This window comes from Alosa sapidissima, chromosome 5, assembly GCF_018492685.1.
Source record: "Alosa sapidissima isolate fAloSap1 chromosome 5, fAloSap1.pri, whole genome shotgun sequence".
NCBI classification, from domain to species: domain Eukaryota; kingdom Metazoa; phylum Chordata; class Actinopteri; order Clupeiformes; family Clupeidae; genus Alosa; species Alosa sapidissima.
This window is the reverse complement of record NC_055961.1, coordinates 37866052-37887845: the sequence shown is the minus strand read 5'-3', so window position 1 is coordinate 37887845 and position 21794 is coordinate 37866052. Positions and strand designations below refer to the sequence as shown.

The 21794-nt window shown below is 39.5% G+C and overlaps 1 protein-coding gene across 4 annotated transcripts in view; it reads right to left on the bottom strand.

Annotated features, from left to right (window-relative positions):
* Positions 1-3557: 3557 nt before the first annotated feature.
* The window catches only part of LOC121708557 (glutamate receptor 4-like), a 169391-nt gene continuing 151154 nt past the window's right edge, over positions 3558-21794 (bottom strand). For 3 of the 4 annotated variants that reach the window (XM_042091293.1, XM_042091297.1, XM_042091294.1), the window contains 2 exons: positions 6495-6632; positions 3558-6140 (listed from right to left, as the gene is read on the bottom strand). In XM_042091293.1, the coding sequence (XP_041947227.1) occupies positions 5976-6140; positions 6495-6632 (303 nt within the window). In that variant the 3' untranslated portion in view covers positions 3558-5975. Of the gene's footprint in view, positions 6141-6494; positions 6633-21794 lie in introns of those variants that run through there. The other variant, XR_006031699.1, reaches the window with a different exon arrangement.

The window sequence follows — 21794 nt, the reverse complement described above, 5'->3', positions numbered from 1 at the left end:
TAACCGTACATTTTGTTTTCACAGACTAACCTCTCCTTATAATGAGGCTGTGATCTCTTATTTGCTCGGAGCTAGCCTATGTCTGCAAGTCATGACGCCATTGCGTGTAAGTAACTTTTACTGTTTTCTCCTTCCTTGTTTAATTTTACTGTGACTTACTTTTATTCAATATTTATTCATACCACTCTCACTATCCAGCTGCCTGTAAGACCTATTACGAGACAGTACTGATTGTCTTTATTGATTGTTTTTACAGCTGCTGGAAGCAAGACAGACTCCGAAGTAGCCTACAGGGCAACGCACCACATACGTCTGCAAACGGACTGAATTCAGACAGAATGCTGCCAGTTGCCTATGCTCCGAGGTGGCAAACAGCCACTTCACGGTGCTGTAGGATTTTGGGCTTCTCGTGAGCTTACCATTTATAGCCTACGTAGGTATATTGTGTGTCTGTGCTAATAAAGCTCTTTCTTTGAATTAACAAGTTCCTGGCAAATTTTCCTTTCCTCAATAAATTCATTCATGTCCTTGATGGTAGGCCTAATAATAATGTAGTAGCCTAGCCTAGGCCTACATAGGATAACAATTACATGTATATACAACATAATAGCATATCATAGGAAATATGAATATATATGGGGTTTGCATTTATATTGACCCATGGTGACCAATAATGACAGATCTGCCAACCAATTTGTCGTTTAAAGTAGTTTCATCCAATACTGAGTAAGGAAATTCAAGCCAGGCACGGTTTTGCTGCTATTCATATGCTAATCAGAGCCATTAGCACTCCGCGAGCTCTCCACATACGTCATAATTCGTTTCCGACAATATGTGGCACAGACAAACGCGACGTTCGCAGGCTGCAAATTTCCGTTAACTGACGAAAATTAGGGAGATTTCCGGGCATTTACGGGGACGAAAATCCCACTTTTCATGCAGTGATGGTTGTTATGTTGGTTGTTAAGTAGGTGGTGGTTTAATATAGTTGGCTTGAGGAATAGTTGATGATAACTGATAGTTGGAATGGCAGTTAAGCAGTCTCAGCATCAGTTCCATGCCAAACAACCCAAGATTGGCTGAGTTACAAGGTCAAGTTTCACATCAAAACATAACTGATTTTGTGGGGCTGAACCAGGGCTGAGTGTCGCTCACTGTGAGCTCACTTCCTGTTTGGCGGCTTCGCCGCAAATTTCGATTGGCTGTTACAAGCGAACGCTTCTGTCAATTGTTCCAGAAAACAATGCGCTGATAAGGCATGGTCTGAAGATGGTCTCTGCCAATTTTGGTGAGGATCAGCCGAACTTTGTGACCTGCGAAAACTTGTTAATTGCACTTGTTACTTGTTAATTGCAGCGCCCCCTAGAGGTCAAAGGTCACCATATTTTTGTGCACCCTCCTGATGGAGTCAGTAGTCTATATACTGAGTTTGGTTATGATACATGAAAGGGTTGCTGAGATATGAGCTCACTTCCTGTTTGGCGGCTTCGCCGCAAATTTCGATGGGATGTTACCGGTGAACAGTTTTAGTTCCGAAGACGAAACACCACAACTTTTGTTAGTCTTGGTCTTAAGATCATGTATGTCAAGTTTCGTGACGATCGGACAACATTTGTGACCTGTGAAAACCTTTTAGTGTTTTTGATCAAATCCAATATGGCGGAAAACTCATCATGGCGGAAAGTGACATCATAGGGTGCGTTGAACTCGGCTTGGTCCAAGGATTCCAACGATACCTCATTTTTGACAATCAATGGGTCAGAAGTTACATGTGTGAACGCATGTCCAACTTTGGCCTGTTGGTGGCGCTAGAGTGCTCAAGGTGCCGACATGAAACTTGCTGAAATGAATCATGACACTGTGCCTAATTAGTGTGCCAAATTTCACAACTTTTTACCAGACGGTTCTATGGGCTGTCACTTCGCTGCTTGGCCCCCAATAAGCCTAGGAAGAACAGTACAGTGCATTTTCATCCATTATAATAAACATTTCATCATACACATTTCAGAATATTTGCTCACAGAATGCAAAAAGTTAATATACTGCCCTAACTGCTTTCATGCCATGTTTAGCCTAAGGACTGACCTGATAGTCTGATCTACGGTGGCCGACAGGTGCAAACGACATGCAATTTATGACAAGAAATGGAAATCAACAAAACACGTGCAAATAGACAGAACACAAACACTTAAGAAAACATCTTCATCTTCATTTGACAACACGTGCTCATAATTTTTTTAGAAAACGCGCTGGAAATTCAGAAAACATTTACATTTCAGAAACAAGCTGCCAATTCACAACACGCAATTCAGAAACGTGCTACGAAAATAACAACACAACAGAAGTGTTTCCGGGGTACACTTAAAAAGTGATGAACACCTCTGAATAGGTGGTGAACTACATATGTACAGACAGTAAAGGAGAGGTGTTCATCACTTTTAAGTGCCATTAAAATGTTAAAATAAACCCAAATACTTACATTTCAAGCCAGATTTTTTTAACAGGAGCTGTCGTCATAGACATAATAAACATAGACGCCGCATCTACCGCTGCTCCCTACTAGCGCTGACGAGATTTGGAGCCGCCATCTTGGACCGGTCATCCACTCCACTCAGTGTAATCTGTTTGGCCGGTGCAATGAGCTGTCAGCACACTTAATTAATCATATCTCACTAAATACCGAACAGATTTTCACGCGTTTTTTTTGCTGCAAAGGTCATACATGTAGCTATGATACAGGCCACATTGTTCGAAAATACAAAATACAACCAATAGTACGGTAATGTTAAATCTTACTTGTGAAAAGTAGATCCCCCCGAGTATGGTCCGCCGATTTGAGCAGGAACATGCTGCACAGTGCTGTCATCTTGTGTTTTCTGCTGCAACGCAATGAGGAGTATGACAGGTCCAAGATGGCGGCCGCATTTCTTGTTTCCAGCAGCCAATGCGGCGTCTATGTATATTATGTCTATGGCTGTCGTTGTCACCATAGTATATTATGTCCATGGTTGTTCGCCACCTGTTCATCACTTTTAAGTGTCCCCCGGAAACATTTCCGTTGTGTTGTGAATTTCATAGTGCGTTTCTGAAATGTAAACGTTATCTGAATTTGCAGCGCGTTTTCTAAATGATGTGCACGTGTTGTCAAATGAAGATGTTTTCTTAAGTAGGTTGTTTTTGATCTATTTGCACGTGTTTTGTTGATTTGCATATGTTTTCATAAGTTGCATCTGTTGTCATAAGTTGCACGTCGTTTGCACCTGTCGGCCACCGTACTGATCTATACCCCTGTAGGGTTACTTTTAGATGTTAGCTGTTTTAAGGAAAAAAGGCTAATCTAACAATTCATTTTAATATTTGTAAGCATAAGACTGTATGAATAAAAATGTAAACTGATTCAAGGATTTAAAAGTTTTTAACATTTTGAATCTTGCCAGTAGTTCCAGAGACACAAACCATTTAGATTCAGCAACATATAGTGCTGGTGCATGGAGTGAATATGTACACGAGCCAACCATGAGGCAACACCTAACAAAAGACAACAACCCACTCAAACACAATGTTTGTAGTTATTATTTTATTATAAAAAGATGGTCAAAATAAATACAATATGTACCATTTCAAACAATAGGACAACCTTTTGTAGTATCCATTGGAGCCCGGGGAATATTCTGCTGTTAGATATTTTTGGTGTGTGTGTGTGTGTGTGTGTCGCTGGATGACTGACGGGGGAAACTGATTGTACTTAAAAAAAAATCTTCATTTGGCTAAGGAAAATCATGCCTGGAATCATATACAAATAGGTCATATGGATTACAGTGGGTAAGGGCTTCTATGTTGTCCTGAAAAAGAGACCATCCATTTATCAAAGAATTCTAGTCTTCTTTTCAGAATAACTTTTCCTGGATTGCTTCCTCTGAAAGACACACAATACTGATCTAGTATTCAGAAGGTCTACACAAAAGGCTGAGGTTAACACAGTGTTTTTCAAAAAGGCAAATGCATTGCACACACCATGGCTCTTTAGAATACAAATTCTTTGCATTTAATTCCATTTTAAAAATCATTCATATTGCATTTTAAATGCTTAATTTTCACACTCTGAACTACTAAAGCAATATAAATAAAAAATAAAATCTGATCTATTTGGTATCAAATGAGCATATTTAAAGATTTTAAGAAAGACGTTAACATATTTTATTGCCCAGAATGGAAGCACTCAATTACGAGTGGTGAAGGCCTAAAAAGCCCATTATTAATGGTTTTAAATTCCACATGTAAACTTATATGAATAAATAAAGCATTTAGTTTATATCCATTATTGCATGAAAGTATTTTCTAATGATGGTTTTTACATCAACTTATTTCATTTTAGCTATTTACATTTAAAGATGAAATAGATCGCTGTTTCTTTCCCTATATACAAAACATTAGGTTCTCAAAGAATACCATTTCTTCAGTATGGCCAGTTATAGTGCTTGTATTATTGTATTGTTATTAATATGAATGCCAATATCCTATCTACCACATTTTAATCTGTTGCATTTGAATCCATTTGGCAACACTTTTAATTGTTGCTTAATTGATGGTAAACTATCACTAGCTATACAACAAATATTCAAATAATCTTTAACTTTGAGTCAAACAACTCTGTAGCTGACCCTCACTGTAAACCCAAATGTAAGCCCATTTATATTCTTTATTTTTGCTAAAGATTGAGTTAGTTTTCATTACGACACATTCAGATAATGTTGGACCTTCTTGTTGTGATTGATATCCACTGGACTTTCATTCAAGGGACATTCCATCTCAATTGAATAGCAGATACTAAAGGTGAACTATAAAGCAAACTTCCTACATTTCAATGCAAACTTGAAGTAAAGATTACTCTGAACAAAGAAAGGCTGTTTTTAAAAAAGCAAAAAATCTGGTCATAATACTACTGAAATGTTAGTGTGACAATTAGAAGTTTAATGTGAGGTCTTGGTAGAATGTTGTTGATATCTGAACAGCTAATGAAATACACCCCTCCCCTTGTGCACAGAAGCAACATTGTTGATGGCTTGTCTTTTTTTTCTCACAAAGAGCAAGGAATGTGCAGCATCCTTATAAAAGTTGCTTTTTATTCCAGATACTGGAATTTTATTTCTACTTCATTCTATTACATTTATATAATATGTTTGTGATGACAGGTATTATGACATCACCTCAAGAGATTGAGTACTATTTGGCATACAATAATAAAGCTATTGTGCTAAACACTTTTTTATGGAGAAAAGTTACATTATATTTGTTAAAAAGGTAACAGCATTGGTAATAAAAGAAACACTTGATCTGATCTACTCATTTCCAAAAAATATTCAAATGTCTGATAAAATTATAGAAAAAGCTCATTCTAAACATGAACAATATGTCTTATTTGCAATGAAACAACATTGCACATTATAGTAGAAACCAGATATAAAATTATATGTAGTTAGATAAATTTGTTTTTGCTAATTGTACATAAAGAAAGAGACTTACATTTGGACCACAGTGAAAGTACAAGGAATATTCACAATGTAACATTTCAGTTGTAATATGACCAAATATTACAAGCTGTGGCTTGTTCTTGCGCAGAGTACTTGCTACTTCAAGTCTGCATGTTCTCAGATGTGAGATAAACTAAAACAGAACAATGACAATGACAGATGGCATATCATTCTCCAGTTACTGCAAGAAATGTTGAGCATGTGTTTCAAGTTTGCAGTTGTGGTTATTTCTTGGCATTTCTTGGGTGTTGAAATGTGGGTACACCATAATTGTGAGAAGTTATTTTCAAAATCTATCAGATTCTCACCTGCTACATACATTTTACTACGTACATTTTACTGTTAACTACCTTTAAATTCTATGCTTTGTAGGGTAGTTTCAGTTCGGTTTATATTTATTGATGGCATACTGATGTGGGTAAGGCACTTAAATAGTTTAAGTCTTCATGGCATATCAGAGGGGACTGTAGCCAATCCAGAGGTCTGTCGAACAGTGGGCCCAGAGTGCACAGCCTTTGGACAGTCTGGAGTCAAGACTCGGCCATTCTCACCAACACTTCCTGTTATTGACAGACGGGCTTTATTCCGCATTGCCTCTGTGAAGGTCAACTGGAACCCAGGGGAATGGAGAAAACGGAAAGGAAAAAAGTCACGTCCAAATGAAGTTCATCATTAAGTATAAGTATAAGTATATATACTCTTTTGATCCTGTGAGGGAAATTTGGTCTCTGCATTTATCTCAATCCGTGAATTACTGAAACACACTCAGCAACCCTCCGGTTAGTAGCGCTTCGGACTCCGGTTAAGTCCGAAGCGCTAACCAGTAGGCCATGGCTGCCCCTTTTTTAATTTAATAATCTCTGTTATGCAGAACACAAACTGTTCTTTATAGTCAAAAGAGAGTATACATTTTATAATTTTGTTAGCATCAACCATTTTAAGACCCAGTTCACATGATTCCACCTTCATTCGCTTGGCTTCGTTTCTGGACTTGTAGCAGAATTCGATGAGAGCCACCAGCATGGCCAGGCCCAGGCCCCCCACCAGGATATAAAACACTCCCGCCACGTTACTAAGACTTAGGGCCTGAGAACTCTTGTCCTAAAGGCAGTGTATGTAAAGAAATGGCATGTCAAACTCATGAGAGTGGAGAGAACAAGCACACATAATATTAAGTAAACAAATGACCTGATTTAGACAAACACCAGATATATTTCACTCTCACACACAAACACATACACACACTTACGGATGTGTATGCATACAGCATGATTAAAGAAATTGTGCACACTCTGTGAACATGTGAACATCCATACATTCACATTGGCATCTTTTGCTTCAGACCTACTGAGGATGTCCTGCACCTCAGCCAATTCATCGGCTATTTAGGCCTTTCCAAAAGACAATACAATCTACTTAACTAGTTTATTATAGTGCTACGAAGTCTGGCAAATAATCAAAGATTTCAGTGTCTTCTACTCTGATGTCTTCCTACAGGATTGTCAAAGAAACTATATGTAATATTTGCAATGATGTGTGATCCACTAAACCATCATACATCCTTAGTAAGCTTTAGTGTCAAAACAGATACACCTATGTTCATCTAAGGCAGGCAAATATTATTTTTTGAGGTATAACTAATAAAACCTTTCTGATTTATACAACCAAGTGTGCTTCAGAATTGTGCTCCATTTCAAATTGAACCAAGAATGAACAAATGTCATGTCAGGGACTACATATCCTAATTGTTTGTTGATTGTTTCTCCTCCATAAAGTAAACATATATGGTAAGGTCTTTTCAACGGATTTTGAGGACTACAAAGTCCTGAAGTAAGTGCGAAGTACAAAGAAAAAGTCAGGCCAAATCAGGACAAATTCTTTGGGTTTGATTCAACAGATGACATATCTACCTTGACTTTCAAAAGATACATACATACTAGATACTTCATACAAACTATCTTACAGATGGTTTTAAATAATATGAATTAATTCAAAAGCTCTGGGGCATTTCTTTCTTTCTAAACAAGCAATACATTGTATAATCGAAGCAACAAACAATGTTATTTAAAACACTGAACGTATCAAAGCGTATTCTTGCTGTCTATGAAAACAGCATAGAAACGGGCTAGTCTAATTCAAAGGAATGGAAATAACAGGTCTTTGAATTGACACTAGTTAAGCTGGTATATGCAACACAAATATATCCCCATTGCAATGCTTTATACTTTATTGAGGTAGGCTTCAAAAATGTCTTTTAAATTTGAGCTAGTTCTGTTTAATATGTCTTATACATTTCCTTACAAAATATATAGGCTATAGGCTCACATTACTTGAGTCAGACAGAAGATGGGCACTGCTCTCTGTTGGTATTTCTGTCCCTCCGAAAACTGATTGTGTATTTAGCAGTCAAAAATGTCAGAATGTTTACGGGGGAGAAAACCCCAGACCCCCACCAATATAATCCGCACCACCTCTCAGAAAATAGTTCCAACGTCCCTGACAGTAGGCCGTTGCGTAGTTATGTGCGTTTGTCGGCGTTGGAGGTAGCCTAATAATAATAATAATAATATATGGTATAAGTTCATATTCTCTGCAATTCGCTTGTCTGTTTGTTAATTACCTGCAACTGAAAATCTGATCGCTCTCACAGACCCAAACTCACAGTTTTATCTGCTTTGGGCACCCAAATGGCCAGCAGCGGTACTGTATGTCATTGATACTGCCTATGGGCAGAGAATAAGGGGAGAATTTCCACTCTCGGGAAAACTTCCAGTTTCGGAACTGGTTGCAGTTCCTTCTCTGGTTCCACGTGAGGGTGCTTGTCAGAAGAAAGGAACAGCAGTCTGCAAGGTCTGCAGTGCGCAAATTAGCGTCATAACCACCACCACGTTAATTTTCATCCGTCGGAAGTTAGTCGTGTTAGAAACCTAATGTCAAGTTTGAGGCATGTTAAGAGTTGGCTGTGAATCGATTATGCTTTTTAGTTAACAAGATATTAGGTTAAAATGTGTGAAATGGTAAAGTGAAACATTTTCTTGTCTAAGTTTAATCTTGATATGCTAGCAAAAATGTTGGCAATGTAACCTAAAGTAAGCGCCTCTCTTTCCCCCTCCCTCTTAAACATGTCCCTGTCCCATACGTTACAGCCTAGTAGTAACAACAGTCAGTAACTAAACTGCCAACAATCAGCATAGAAAAGTTTTAGCTTACTTCACATGTTAGGTTTATGTAAAGGATAATGTATTGTCCGCCGGTAATTATTAGAAAATAAGTCCCGACAGGGAGAACAGAACCCCGACGCGCAGTGGCGGGGTTTTGTTTCGACCTGAAGGGACTTATTTTCTGATAATTACCGGCGCACGGTGCTATTTTGAGAAAATCCACAATAAACAAACGTACGGGTTAAAATGTAGAATTTCACGTTTTCGCATAATTCGACAGTATACAGTCTACACTTTCATATTGTGAACATTTCACGGAAAAACATACGTTTTGACTGTTAAACCCTGACTTTATTTAGGTGAAGATTCAACACATTAGCAGTCATTCCCTTTATCCACGCCGCTATAAGGTTTTACGGTAGAGCTAAAATTTAATCAATGTGTCAGCTCAGTTTTTGGCAGATGTAACCGAATATGAATGTGAAAGACTTGCCTTTCAGGGCACGAACGGTCAAAAGCACAAACTTTTAGAAATATCCTGGCGTCATTTTAGGGACCAGGAGAAGTTTTCCATTGACGTAGTGCATTTTAAAAGTTACACAATTTGTGTACACATAACTTCCTCTCCCCTTACTTCCCGCGAAATACATTAATTATATTCTATAGTGACCTTATGACCGTCCCAGGTATTAACTAGGGGGCAGAAAAAGACACTCACTGCACAGTTGATGAAACTGCACAGTCAGTCATCCGCTTTAAAATCACGCTACCGTAAGGCTAATAATAACTGTGCCCTGCACACTATCGCACGTGACAATTTACTTAAAAAGGTGATTTTCTCCTCTTCTAGCGTATCGTGACGGGAGAACCATGCCAACTTTGGATGCGGTTATCTTAGCGATACTTTTTGCAATACCCTCAATATACATATACATCGTTGGAAAGCTTAGTTTATGGCCGTTCATACACAATAACTTAGCTTAGTTTATGGCTGTGAGCACAATAACTTAATTTTGTAAATTTTACCAAAGCGACTAGTTTCGCCTTGCAGGGTCACATACAGTGGGCATCGCTTTCAAATGACCACTTCATTCGCGCATTACGCGGCGTGAAGCTGCGAGAAGCTTTAGTACCACTTTCAGCCACTGTGCGTCGCTCTGCCACTGTACATCGCTCTGCCTGCCGTCCCTTACATAATTGTTGCCGAGAGTAATCCCAGCCTACGAATTCAATAACAAAATAAATCATGCATAATTAAACATTACCTCGATTTAGGCTACTTGGGTATGGCTTAAGGCTTGACTACACGAAAATCGAAATCGAAATTTGCCGTCTACATTATTGTCAGTGTTGGGGTTAACGCAACTACGCAAATCATCAGTGGTGTGATAATTGAGCCAGTAGAGAAATAACTGTTCAGAATTAATCTGTAGCCTTGGGTAGGCTTCTGCAGAAAACAATGTTGTTGCCGATTTAATACTATCTGGCGACGTTTTTAACAGGCTACGCGATAGAGGCTTAGACAACTATGACCCACGTTTTGGTTTCGTAAATTAATTTGCCCTACTTCTTGACTGCAATGTAGTCAATTGACTGCTTGTACTGTAAACAATTACATCTGCTTTATGCCGCAGAATTACATTCATATTTGGCTGACTGCAGACGCGCCACTTCCCTCCCCATATTCCAATATTAAGATAGTATAAAGTGCTTTTTGTATAGGCTACTATCATAAAAAAAAATAGTTAAAACGAATAGCTATTTGCAATTTGACAAAACACTGGTCCTCATTTTGCGAATGCGAGGACGATATGAGCCTGTTGCATTTAGTTAGATGTCCGAGTCACACATAATGTTTGAAAACCACTGGCTCGTAATCACAATAATTTAACACACGACAGTTGGATAACCTACTTCATCATGTCCCCATGCCTACATTTTTGTGAGTAGCATAGAGATCGTTAAAAACAATAAAGTATGGCTCTCCGTTTGGGACATCGAAAACTTTTTTTAATTTTTAATAGACTACCGTCGAAGATGCTGACTTGCAAAAGCCTCGGGATAACACGTTATCTCCACTATCATCAGTCATGCCCCTTGATCAAAGTGGGGAATGAAATACAAGTTTGATAACCACTGGCTTAACAAGTTACCTGCAGTCCAGAACACAGAATCTATTGCAATATTCTGATGATCGGCGATGATATCGGCAAATGTTTGTTTTCCAAAGTAAGAATTTCACTTCACCATGCACCTTCGACAATACCTGGCCTACCTGGTATCATTACAAACATTATTCTGTGTCCTAAAACTGGCATATTTTATGGCATTGTGTCATGTAAGTTCGTTGCAAAATCTAGAGAAATGTGTGAGGTGGTCAGCGGGGGACAATTGAGACACACATTGGATTGTGTTATTACTTGAACATTCCACACTATCCACAGCTGTGGTAGGCCTATCAGGGGCAGGAGGATTACTGTCAGTGCAGGCTTTATATAAAATTCTTCAACAGAAGGCCTCGAATGTTGTCTTGTTTGTGGAGCGCTTTGCTTCGTTTCTGTAATTTCGGCTTCATTGAAAATGAGGGCTTCCCTCAATGACCCTCCGAGAATAAATAAAGGTTGAATGAATGAATGAATGCAGGCTTGCCCAAAATAAAGGCATGTGGTTTGCGCAGCCTACAGTAAATAACAGACCCGCCAGAATGTGCGTTATGATGCTTTTTTACGAGCAAGATGTTTTTGGTACCCTACGCACACTGCATGTTCTTAAATAACAATAATCATCAGTAATATTCGACCATTAATTTGGGTAAATGGGCAAGCGTGACCACCTTGATTGGCTGATGATTGTAACGCGGGCATGATTCCAAACACCTCCCTTACAATGATGAGTGACAGGTCTCAGAATGCGTGCGCTACACAAGGACGGAAGATGATGAATAACTGGGGCCGTAGGCTATTCACAAAGGCTTTTATCTTACTACTAGGAGTAGGCTACTCCTAAATCGCACTTAAAGATTTTAGATTGGAGTTTTCTCTTAAAAGTTATTCACAAAGCCTTTCAGACAACTCCTAAACTAGGAGTGAGTCTTCGTGGCTATGGATGACGTCATTACTCATGCACGAGCTTGACTGAAGTGACCACCTTGATTGGCTGACGATTGTAACGCGGGAATTCCAAACACCTCTCTTCTGATGATGACTGACAGGTGACAGGTCGGAGAATGCGTGCGCTACACAAGTAGTGTGAAGGACGGAAGATGATTAATAACTGAATAAAAAGGCCTAGCCTAAATGAATAAAGAGTAAGGCAAAACAAATAGCTTAGTAGCCTAATGAAACATAGGCCTATGGATTGATGCAGTAGCCTAACCTTTGCAACATTTATTAAATTAATCTGTCACCATATCCCTAGGCTACGTTTGCAAAGAGGAGAACATTTTAATTTGATTCACAATGAAACGTTACATTTCATTTCCATGTTAACAATGAGTAGTTTGTGTTGTTGTTGGTGGCGTTATTGCATCCCTTTTATGAATGCAAAATTGTTCCCTCGCAATTGGAAGCTCCTGTTGCGCATAGGCTATTTCAAAACATCGCAACGTAAAATGCCACAAAAAAGCTGTTTATGAATAGGTCTTAGTGAGTTAGGAGTCCTCTCAACTTAAGCTGTCCCAGACTTAGGTGCTACTTTTAGGTCTAAAATGCTTCGTGAATTACTTTTTGTGAAAAAATTAGGAGTCCTAAAGTTAGGAGTGACACGCCCATTATTTTTAGGAGTTGCTCCTAAATTCGCCAGTTAGGAGCTACTTTTAGCCTTAAAATTCTTTGTGAATATGGCCCCTGAATAAAAAGGCCTAGCCTAAATGAATCAAGGCAAAACAAATAGCCTAGTAGCCCAATGAAACATACGGATTGATGTAGTATCTTGTAACATTATTAAATTATTCTGTTACTATGCCTACGTTTGCAAAAGAGAACATTTTAATTTGATTCACAACAATGTTACATTTAATTTACATGTTGACAATGACTAGCCTAGTTTTGGTTGTTGTTGGCGGCGTTATTGCATGTTAGTTATGCCTACAATGCAAAATTGCTTCCTCGCGATTGGAAGCTCCTGTAGCTGCATAGGATTTCAAAACCGCAGGTTTGTGAATAGGTCTGTGAGTAAGGAGTCCTCTTGACTTCTTTTAAGCTGTCAGAGGTGGGAAGGTGTGATTTTTTGGGGGAAGGGCCGGATTAACTGGGCACAATTGTCTGATGGCCCCCCTTCCCCCCAGCCAACGTGAATCGGGTGGTTAGTTAATAGGCCTATCGTGAAGATTTTTCCTGCCATCTGAGGCACGAGTGCATCTGTGAGGCCAAGCCTCACCAAGTAGCTCGTTTGTTTACAACTAACATTCCATTTAATTAAACTGCTTTATAGGCTATGCCGAAATAGTTTTCAACATTTTGAATATTAGTGTCGGGTGAATTGAAATGTTCTCAAAGTAGCCTTATGGCTGAAAGCTGCTTGGGACACCCCCCCCCCCCCCCCCCCTTCCTGAACTCATTGTTTCAAAAGGAGTAATTTTGGCTTTGTCAGTACTGAAGAGCTGTGGACGGCACGACACGGTATGCCCAATGAAAATAAATTAACGCAACGCAACACAACACAGACCCCGCTTCTCTCGCGTCAGTCACTGACATGAACGAAACACAGAACCCGCTTCTCTCACGGCAGTCACTGACAGTAACCTAGAATAAATGCATGGGGAAAAACACTTCCCCATGACAAAGACATCGTAAAACACTGAAAGTTAATATTTTGTCACTAGCAACATTCATCTGTCCTTTGTCAAATGTATTATGTTCCAAGTACCCTATGCATAATTCTGCTTCATAAAGTTGAACAAATACATTTGCTTATTTCACAGAAAAATATAAATAGCCAGTCTACAGTGCAGAGTTGGTAAGTTATGGTAGGCCAACTTGCAGTGAACATACAAAGAGGGGAAATTATTTATCTTGCAGCTGAGTAGCCTCAGGTGCGCACGTAGACATAAGGCCGAACATGCAAGCGCCAATGAATCGTGCTCTCACGGCAATCGCGCCGTTGAACTTAAATAGGTTAACATCACTCTAAGTTCGCCTTCAAGCAAGGAAAACTATTATTTGAAGACATCTGTTTCGTTGGAAGGGCAATGGGTAGCAACAGGGCAACACAGAGACAGGCCCGATGGCAGGGCTGTTATGAGAGTATTAAAATATAGGATATTCTACGGGAAAACATTAAAACGGCAAGACAGCGGGGAAAGTTAAAATACGTGATAAACACGGAAAAAGTTGGCATGCATTGTTTCGGTCCCCGTGCACAGGGATTATTTGTCATACTATTAATCACATATGATTATTTGTGAAATTGTGCAAACAGGCGCAACACATTTGAAAAGGAAGGACTGGTAGCATGCAAGCTCACGGGAAAGATTGATTTAAGAATGTTATCACAAAGTGTGTGGTTGTGGCGCGGGCGGAAGACAATTGGCAGGGGAGGGTCATGTCTTTTTTTAACAATTCTGTCGGAGGGTCATTGAACAATTTCTAGCAGGCAAGAGAGGGTCATGCAACTTCCAACTGAAGCACTCAAAATTCCTCCGGTGGCCCCTTCAATAAATAACGATCAGTCCCTAGATTGCTGCTGGGCTATATGTCTTGGTTCTGTTAACAACTTATTGTCAAACGCATAGCCTATCTCGCGGTTGCATCCATTACAAACAAACATGCAATGTGAACGTCTGGGATTGGGGAGAGCACTAAATGCTCTTCTGAATAAGCACGAAGTCAAACCTTTAAATGAAAAACACTCTTTAATAATAAAAAAAAATAAACCGCTAATGAAGTAAACTTGTGACCATCAAAAATCGTTTATCGCTCGTAACTCCTTGATACCAGGACGTAACAGGAAGGCATTTGGCTGAGCAACGGAGGTTAATATGCTCCATGTTTTGTCCAAATGATGACTGTCTATCATCGTTGCACTCGGAGAAAACGAATGTTTCATTCGTCCCCGTTTCAATCGTCCCGGTTGTACCTACTCAAAACGCAGATAGAACCTTATTATTCTAAGGTAGCGAAATAGCGTTCAGCATGATTCATGCCCAATTAATTCCCCCTGTTAAAGTGTTCGCCTTTGTAGTTTGGTTTCGTGATAGCCTATGATAAACGGCTTATGGCCAAATATGTGAAAACGTTAAAATACAGTAGGCGATAAACCCGGAAAAAGTTGACAGTGATTTTTTCATAATCACTTTGGAGGGTCATAGAAAAATGTATTGCTGGCGAGGGAGGGTCACGTCTTTTTGGACTAATGCTCCCCAAACTCCTCCGGTAGCCCCTTAAATAAATAACGAACAGTCCCTAATGAAGTAAACTTGTGACCATCAAAAATCGTTTATCGCCTGTAGGCCTAACTCCGTGATAACAGGACGTAACAGGAAGGCATTTGGCTGAGCAACGGAGGTTAATACTCTATATTTTGTCCAAATGATGTCTGTCTATCATCGTTGCACTCGGAGAAAACCAGAATGTTTCATTTGTCCTGCGTCTCTACGGCTGCAAACGGGATTCACTCGCAGTTAACCAAATATTTCTTTATTAGGGCAGGCATATTTCTGGCTATTACATTATTTCTAAACCAGTCTGCTAAAGTCTGTAGTGAAGTCTGTGTAGGGTTTTCCAGGCTCCATTTCTTTTTACGAGACACCCTGCTCACTTGAGCCATCTACCGGTTGTTTGGGTTGTTGCAGCGTCTCACTGGAAAAATACAAATTAAAGTCGCGTGATACCGCGTGATCCCACGCGCGGACCGCGAGTGAAGCTGGCCAATTCGAAGCACTGCCCACTGTATAGCCAATCGATACAAAATATCAGAAAATGTTTTTTGCATTAGGCTTATACTGTAGCCTAGCAGATAATAAGACTACCAAATTAATTAAACAAGAAAACTGCATGTGTCTTTCTTTCCTACGATTGGAATTAATTAAATTAATGCACAAAGTGGAAAGGGAAAAAAGTGGGAGATTTCACCAAATTTGGTTTTACTCATTTTAAGTAGGCCTAAACTGTTCGCCAAAGGCCTTCATCTCTGGTCCCAGCTTAATAAAAAAAAGTAGGCTCTGATTTAGCCTAGTCCACTGTATGACTTCAACGAGGTGATCTTTAGTATCATTCTGTAGCTTACAGTATCAATCACACTGCCGCTTGCAACGCCTCTGAATGCAGTCCGCTGCCCTGTTTACCGGCAATACTACAGCGGACTTAAGGTCGAACCTCGTGACGAAAAGTTGTAATACATTTCATGCAGCTACGTAAATCACGGGAAGTGCAAATGAAGTGGCCACTTCTAAATGGGACCCACTGTAGGCCTACACGAACCACAGCCTAAGAGCGAAAGCAGTGCATAAGCCATCAGATGCTGGACTCGCTGCGAGGGAAATAATGACAGTGAGTAGGCGCATGTAAGTGCATCTCGCAAATTCGGCATAATGTTATTTGTAATGTTCTTGTGTCATTTAGACAACTAGCCTAACTATATTTTTTAAAAACTGTTTTCTAGATCGGAGAGCAGTCTTGCGAGTTACTGGCGACCCTCGCTGGACATCAGACAGCCAAAACACCCAGAACAACAAATTCACTAACTCAATACTCATCATGGATATCACAAGTTTTAAACAACGAAAACAGAAAGGATGGAGGCAGCAAAGCTAGGAGTTATTCCAGATGGACAAGAACAAGGTAGGCAATTGGTGTGCTTGTCAGAACGTTAGACTGCACTAAAGCCAGACGTCACGTACAGCTAGAACAAAACTAAAGGTAACCTTAGCCTGTATAGGGCTGTATCAAGTTGTCCAAATGAATAGGTCATTGTAGACGTTGTCATTGTATTATTGCATGTGGATGTTGTTATGCTATGCTGGCTACTTTTTTGCTGACTGACCAATGCACGGACCTAAAATGGACAAATATTGTTCACGAGTGAATTATTTTTTTGCGGGGGGGTTGGGGGGCAGTGCTGACCAGCATTGATCTTCTAGTGGGAGGCACCTGTGTCTGTCCCGAGCTTGGAGTTTGCGCACTTGCAGTAGGCCAAGCGGCACTGCTGCTGATGCTGTGGTGAGTAGACCCAGCAGTCTTAGGCTGACTATACGTCCCATGCATGGACTATGCATGCTCTTATGTCTGCCTATCTTTTGGATGAGAGCTTGGCTATCAGGCTGAGGCTGGAGTGAGTGTAGTCATTAGGCATTATTCCAAAATCAACCTGGCAAAATGTTCCCCTAGGACCCAGCCAAACGTACCACCCTTAAGGCCTATTCACACCAAGAACGATAACGATAGCTATAACCATAACGACAAAAGCGTTCACACTGAATAACGATAAACAAAGTCTCTCCTTGTGTTAATGAATGTGACAGTTAAAATTCGATGGGTTCTGATTGGCTTTTAGCTTTTTATCGTTCTGAAAATCGCTCTGAAAGTCATTCCCAACGATATCGTTCTTCATGTCGGTATCGTTATAGTTTATGTGTGAACATCGTCATTCATATTAATGAGAACGATATTTATTTATAGTTATCATTCTTGGTGTGAATTGGCCTTTATATTTTGCAAAACTTAGCAAAAAATAGGCACTATTAATTAAAAACTTTGGTAACCAAAGAATACTCCTGAGCTCATGTAGGCTACAATCTAGTAAACAATGTCTAAACATCTCTCTTTAGCACCCCCGCTGGCCAGTTTGCAGAAACCTCAGAAACGTACCTGGTTGTACCTTTGGCTGGGTCTGCGAAAACATTTTGCTAATGAGACCAGGTTATCCAAAATTGAGAAATGGGGACTGAAAGGATTTGCAAGTTCTAAGTTCACATAAATAATCATTTTTGTAACTTTAGATTTTTATGAAACTTTTTTATGAGGGAAATAAATTTTAAATGTCTCTTCTTTCATACAAGACCAAAAAACAAAAATCATTATTTTCAATATTTTTTTATGTAATTGGCCTGTATCTTAAAATTAGAATGTACGACTTCTGACTCATTTGGCCAAAACAGACAGTTCCTGTATTTCAGTATACTAAGTATAAGTATATATACTCTTTTGATCCCGTGAGGGAAATTTGGTCTCTGCATTTATCCCAATCCGTGAATTAGTGAAACACACTCAGCACACAGTGAGCACACAGTGAGGTGAAGCACACACTAATCCCGGCGCAGTGAGCTGCCTGCAACAACAGCGGCGCTCGGGGAGCAGTGAGGGGTTAGGTGCCTTGCTCAAGGGCACTTCAGCCGTGCCTACTGGTCGGGGTTCGAACCGGCAACCCTCCGGTTACAAGTCCGAAGTGCTAACCAGTAGGTCACAGTAGTGGCTAAGCCTTGATCAAAGCACCAAACAAAGATCAGCTGCTGCTTCTTCATTATTGCTAACAAACTAGAAGAATGGCAATTTCAGTTTTGCATTGTTCAACCTTATTATGCAAGTGTTTTGGATATCTTACTCTTGGTTATGTCGTGGGCACAATGTGAACACTCCTCGAAATCAAATCACATTGTAGCACCCAAGTCAATAGCTATAGCTTGACCCACAGTCAAGTTGGATGACTTGCAACTTAAGTGGCTTTACAAGAGTTTGTAAATGTTTCCCAATTTGCACATAATCTGAAAATATGGTCCAGATAATACAGTAATCTTACATCTTACATACAAACTGTGGGTTGTATTTTTTGTTGTTCACTACATAGTCATCTTAGATATGCTGTTGTCATGCTTATAAGATGCATGCATTGTGTTTGTATATGAGAGGGGAAGAAAAAAGGCAATGTTAGCATTTCCACTAAGGAAGAGTGAGGATGAGCTAGTTGGCAGTGATGAGGAGAATGGCATTGGTATGAAGTGGATGTAGAAAGTAGCCACTCAGCTTGACTGGCTGCAGCTGTATTACCTCAGAGACCAGGGTTAAAGGTCTGGTGGGGTAAATGTTCTCACCACACATGCTACATATGGTGTAAAAAAGGACTGTCAGAACAGTAACTGTCAAAATGATCTCTAGACGAGTGGGAACCTTCTATGTGTAACACTATGTTATATCGTCTGTGTATCATTTGTTCATTTGAAATTCAATTGAGAGTCCAAATAAAAAAAATGAAATAAAGAAATAAAAGACTTATTTTAAAATAAAAAATATATAAGTAAAATACTGACTTTGATATTTATTTTTTCCGATTGCTGTGACCCGGAAATTATTTATTGACTTCCATTGCCAGTTGCTGCTTCTGTTTTGCAGTGTTAAATCAGACTACCAGTCCGATTACAACTTTACCACACACAATTTAACCTAAAGACAATGGCTAGCCTATATTTAAATGTCCACTCGGTCAGAGCGACAGAATCTGTTTTTTTCCTCAGCCGACAGTCTAAATCAGGGGTGTCCAAACTTTTTGACTCAAGGGCCACATTGGGTTTTGAAAATAGGCCGGCGGACCACACACAAAAAATAATATATATATATGAACCTATATATATATATATCGTTTTGTATAATTTAAATGACAAAGTAATTTTGTTGTAGAAAATTAATTTCTTAAGAAATACTGTTAATTTGATGCTGTTTAATTCATTTATAAATGGTGCACTGTGACTTTAAGACTCTTTTGCCAGCTCCACTCAAATATAGCCTATGGCTAGTGCTGTGCCTATGGCGTGTGCCCTCTCACAGTTTATAAATGGTCAGTAGTGGGAACTACTGTTGCCATCGCGATTTCCTTTTAGAAGTTTCTTATAAAAAGGAGATATCAATTATCAACAATGACAAGCCAGCTGGAACCTGCCGCGCTCTCTCCCTCTCGTGCACACTCAAATGCGTTCCCAATTAAATGGAGTAGCATAATGTAGTTAGATCTGCTGCAATGGAGATACTATGTAACAAGCTGTTTTGACATTGTCATTACATCTAAGAAGAGTGTAAAGCAGTTTGCAGTAGCCTAAAGTTAACCACAATGTGGAAAACAAATAGCGAGCAGCCTACAATAACCTAATTAAATGCTCGGCAGGCCGGATTAAAGTGCGTGGCGGGGGGATCTATGATAAACTAATAAATGCGTGGCGGGCCGCACTTGGCCCGCGGGCCGTAGTTTGGACACCCCTGGTCTAAATTAATAGTTTTTTCTAACTTGTAGCCTATGCTCGATTTCAATTATTTGCTCTGTTTGTGAATGAAGTTGTAGCCCACTTTCCTTAGATCAATGTACTTATTGAACGATGTGTGTCCCTAGTTTCCCTGTCATAGGCTACCTCTTGTCTCTGGTGTAATCTCACCAGAAGTTGCAGCTGGCTGTCTTCCAATGACGTTGTCGACAACAGATCTGAGCTGATCGATCTAGCATCTACTTCCGTGCAATAACATGGGCTGATGCTACATCCCAGATAGCAAAATCAGATAGCGGACCGCTGGTGGTATGCCGCCGGTGGTGTTCCACTTGTGGTCCGCCGTTGGACCACCATCTCTTTAAATTTGTCATGAATATCAAGAAAAGTTAATAAAATGATATATGGAGTATAACTGAACAAATGAAAAGATTTTAGACCAATAGTGGCAAAATATTAGGCAATTTGTCTGCAACCCGCCAGCGGACCGCCAGAGAACCGGTGAGCAAAATGCCAGCGGACCACCACCTATGCCCCCAATGGACCGACAGTGGTCCACCAGCCTCTTGCTATCTGGGATAGGCCAGTAGGCTACTTCTATAATCATGGGGCAACGCTTTGGGCGAACGCAATGTTCATAAACGAAACAGGCATTTATGGGAGATGATTTTTCTGACGAAGCAACAACAAAACCGAGTTTGCCATCGTTGCGCAAGTCGCCCAATTTCTCGCTAGGCCTAGTTGTTATTAGACATATTTTCTGTCGCTGGGATGGCCAAAATTAGTCACAAAATCTAGCAAAGTCACTAAATTGGCAACACTGAGCACTGGCAGGTCTAAAAGATCAAGAAAGTGACTTCGGATTGACTTCCAGGTAACAGAAATCAGAAAAAAATTAATCAAAATCAGTTTCGGCCCTGAGGTAGTTTTTTAAACGTTATAATTTTGATTTGACCATGAAATCAAAAGCCTGAAAAACAAAGTGTTATTTGTTTGTTTGTATCACATTCATAATAATGAAATAACAAGTCATTTTTTCATTTTGGATTCTGAATTGAATATCAAATGAACAAATGATACACAGACCTATTTCATTGTTTGTTCATGAATGTGATACCAAAAAACAAATAAAGCCTTGTTTTTTAGACATTTGATTTTATGCTCAGGTCAAAAATAGAAATGTTAAACATGAGCACAGGGCTGAATTTGATTTCCATATCTAATTTTTCTGATATGTGTGAGATTAGTGATAGCCTTGGAGAATAAAGCCTGAAGTGATGGTCATTGGTTGAGTTTGGTCATTGTTTCAGTTGAAAATGTAGGCCTACAAGGCAAGCTACAAAATCATAGCTACAAATGTGTGCCTCTGCTTGCTGAATTTGACCTTACCTCTGACTTTAGGCACTTTTGAAACAAAACATTTGATTTATCCTATACAAAATCACATACGTTTTTAATTTGTTGCCATATCACTTGTGCTATGCATATAGGCTGGCCTACTTTTAATACCCAGCGGAGACTCCAATTTCATGATGGCTCATGATGGCTTTGTGTGTCTAAAACATCTTGCATCTTGCTTATGCACAAATCGACTGTGACCAAGGACAGCTACCTTGGTTCTAAATTTCCTAATGAAAGCTTTCCACATAGGACAAAGTTAAATGCGCTGTTATTGGAGTTATATGAAGTCTATCATGAACTGGCCAAGTAGTGTCATGTCAAATCTGACTTTTTTTGTGCAGCAACACTTTCTTAAAACCAAAATTGTGATATAGCACTTAATGTACTCCAGTAAATTAAGTGATGAATGAGTTTAATTTCATCCATAAAGCCAAGAAGAAATAATGTTCTGGACATTCGATAACCATGCACTTCAGCTGAACAGCTACTGGAAAAATATGCTGCTACTGACAGCTTTCA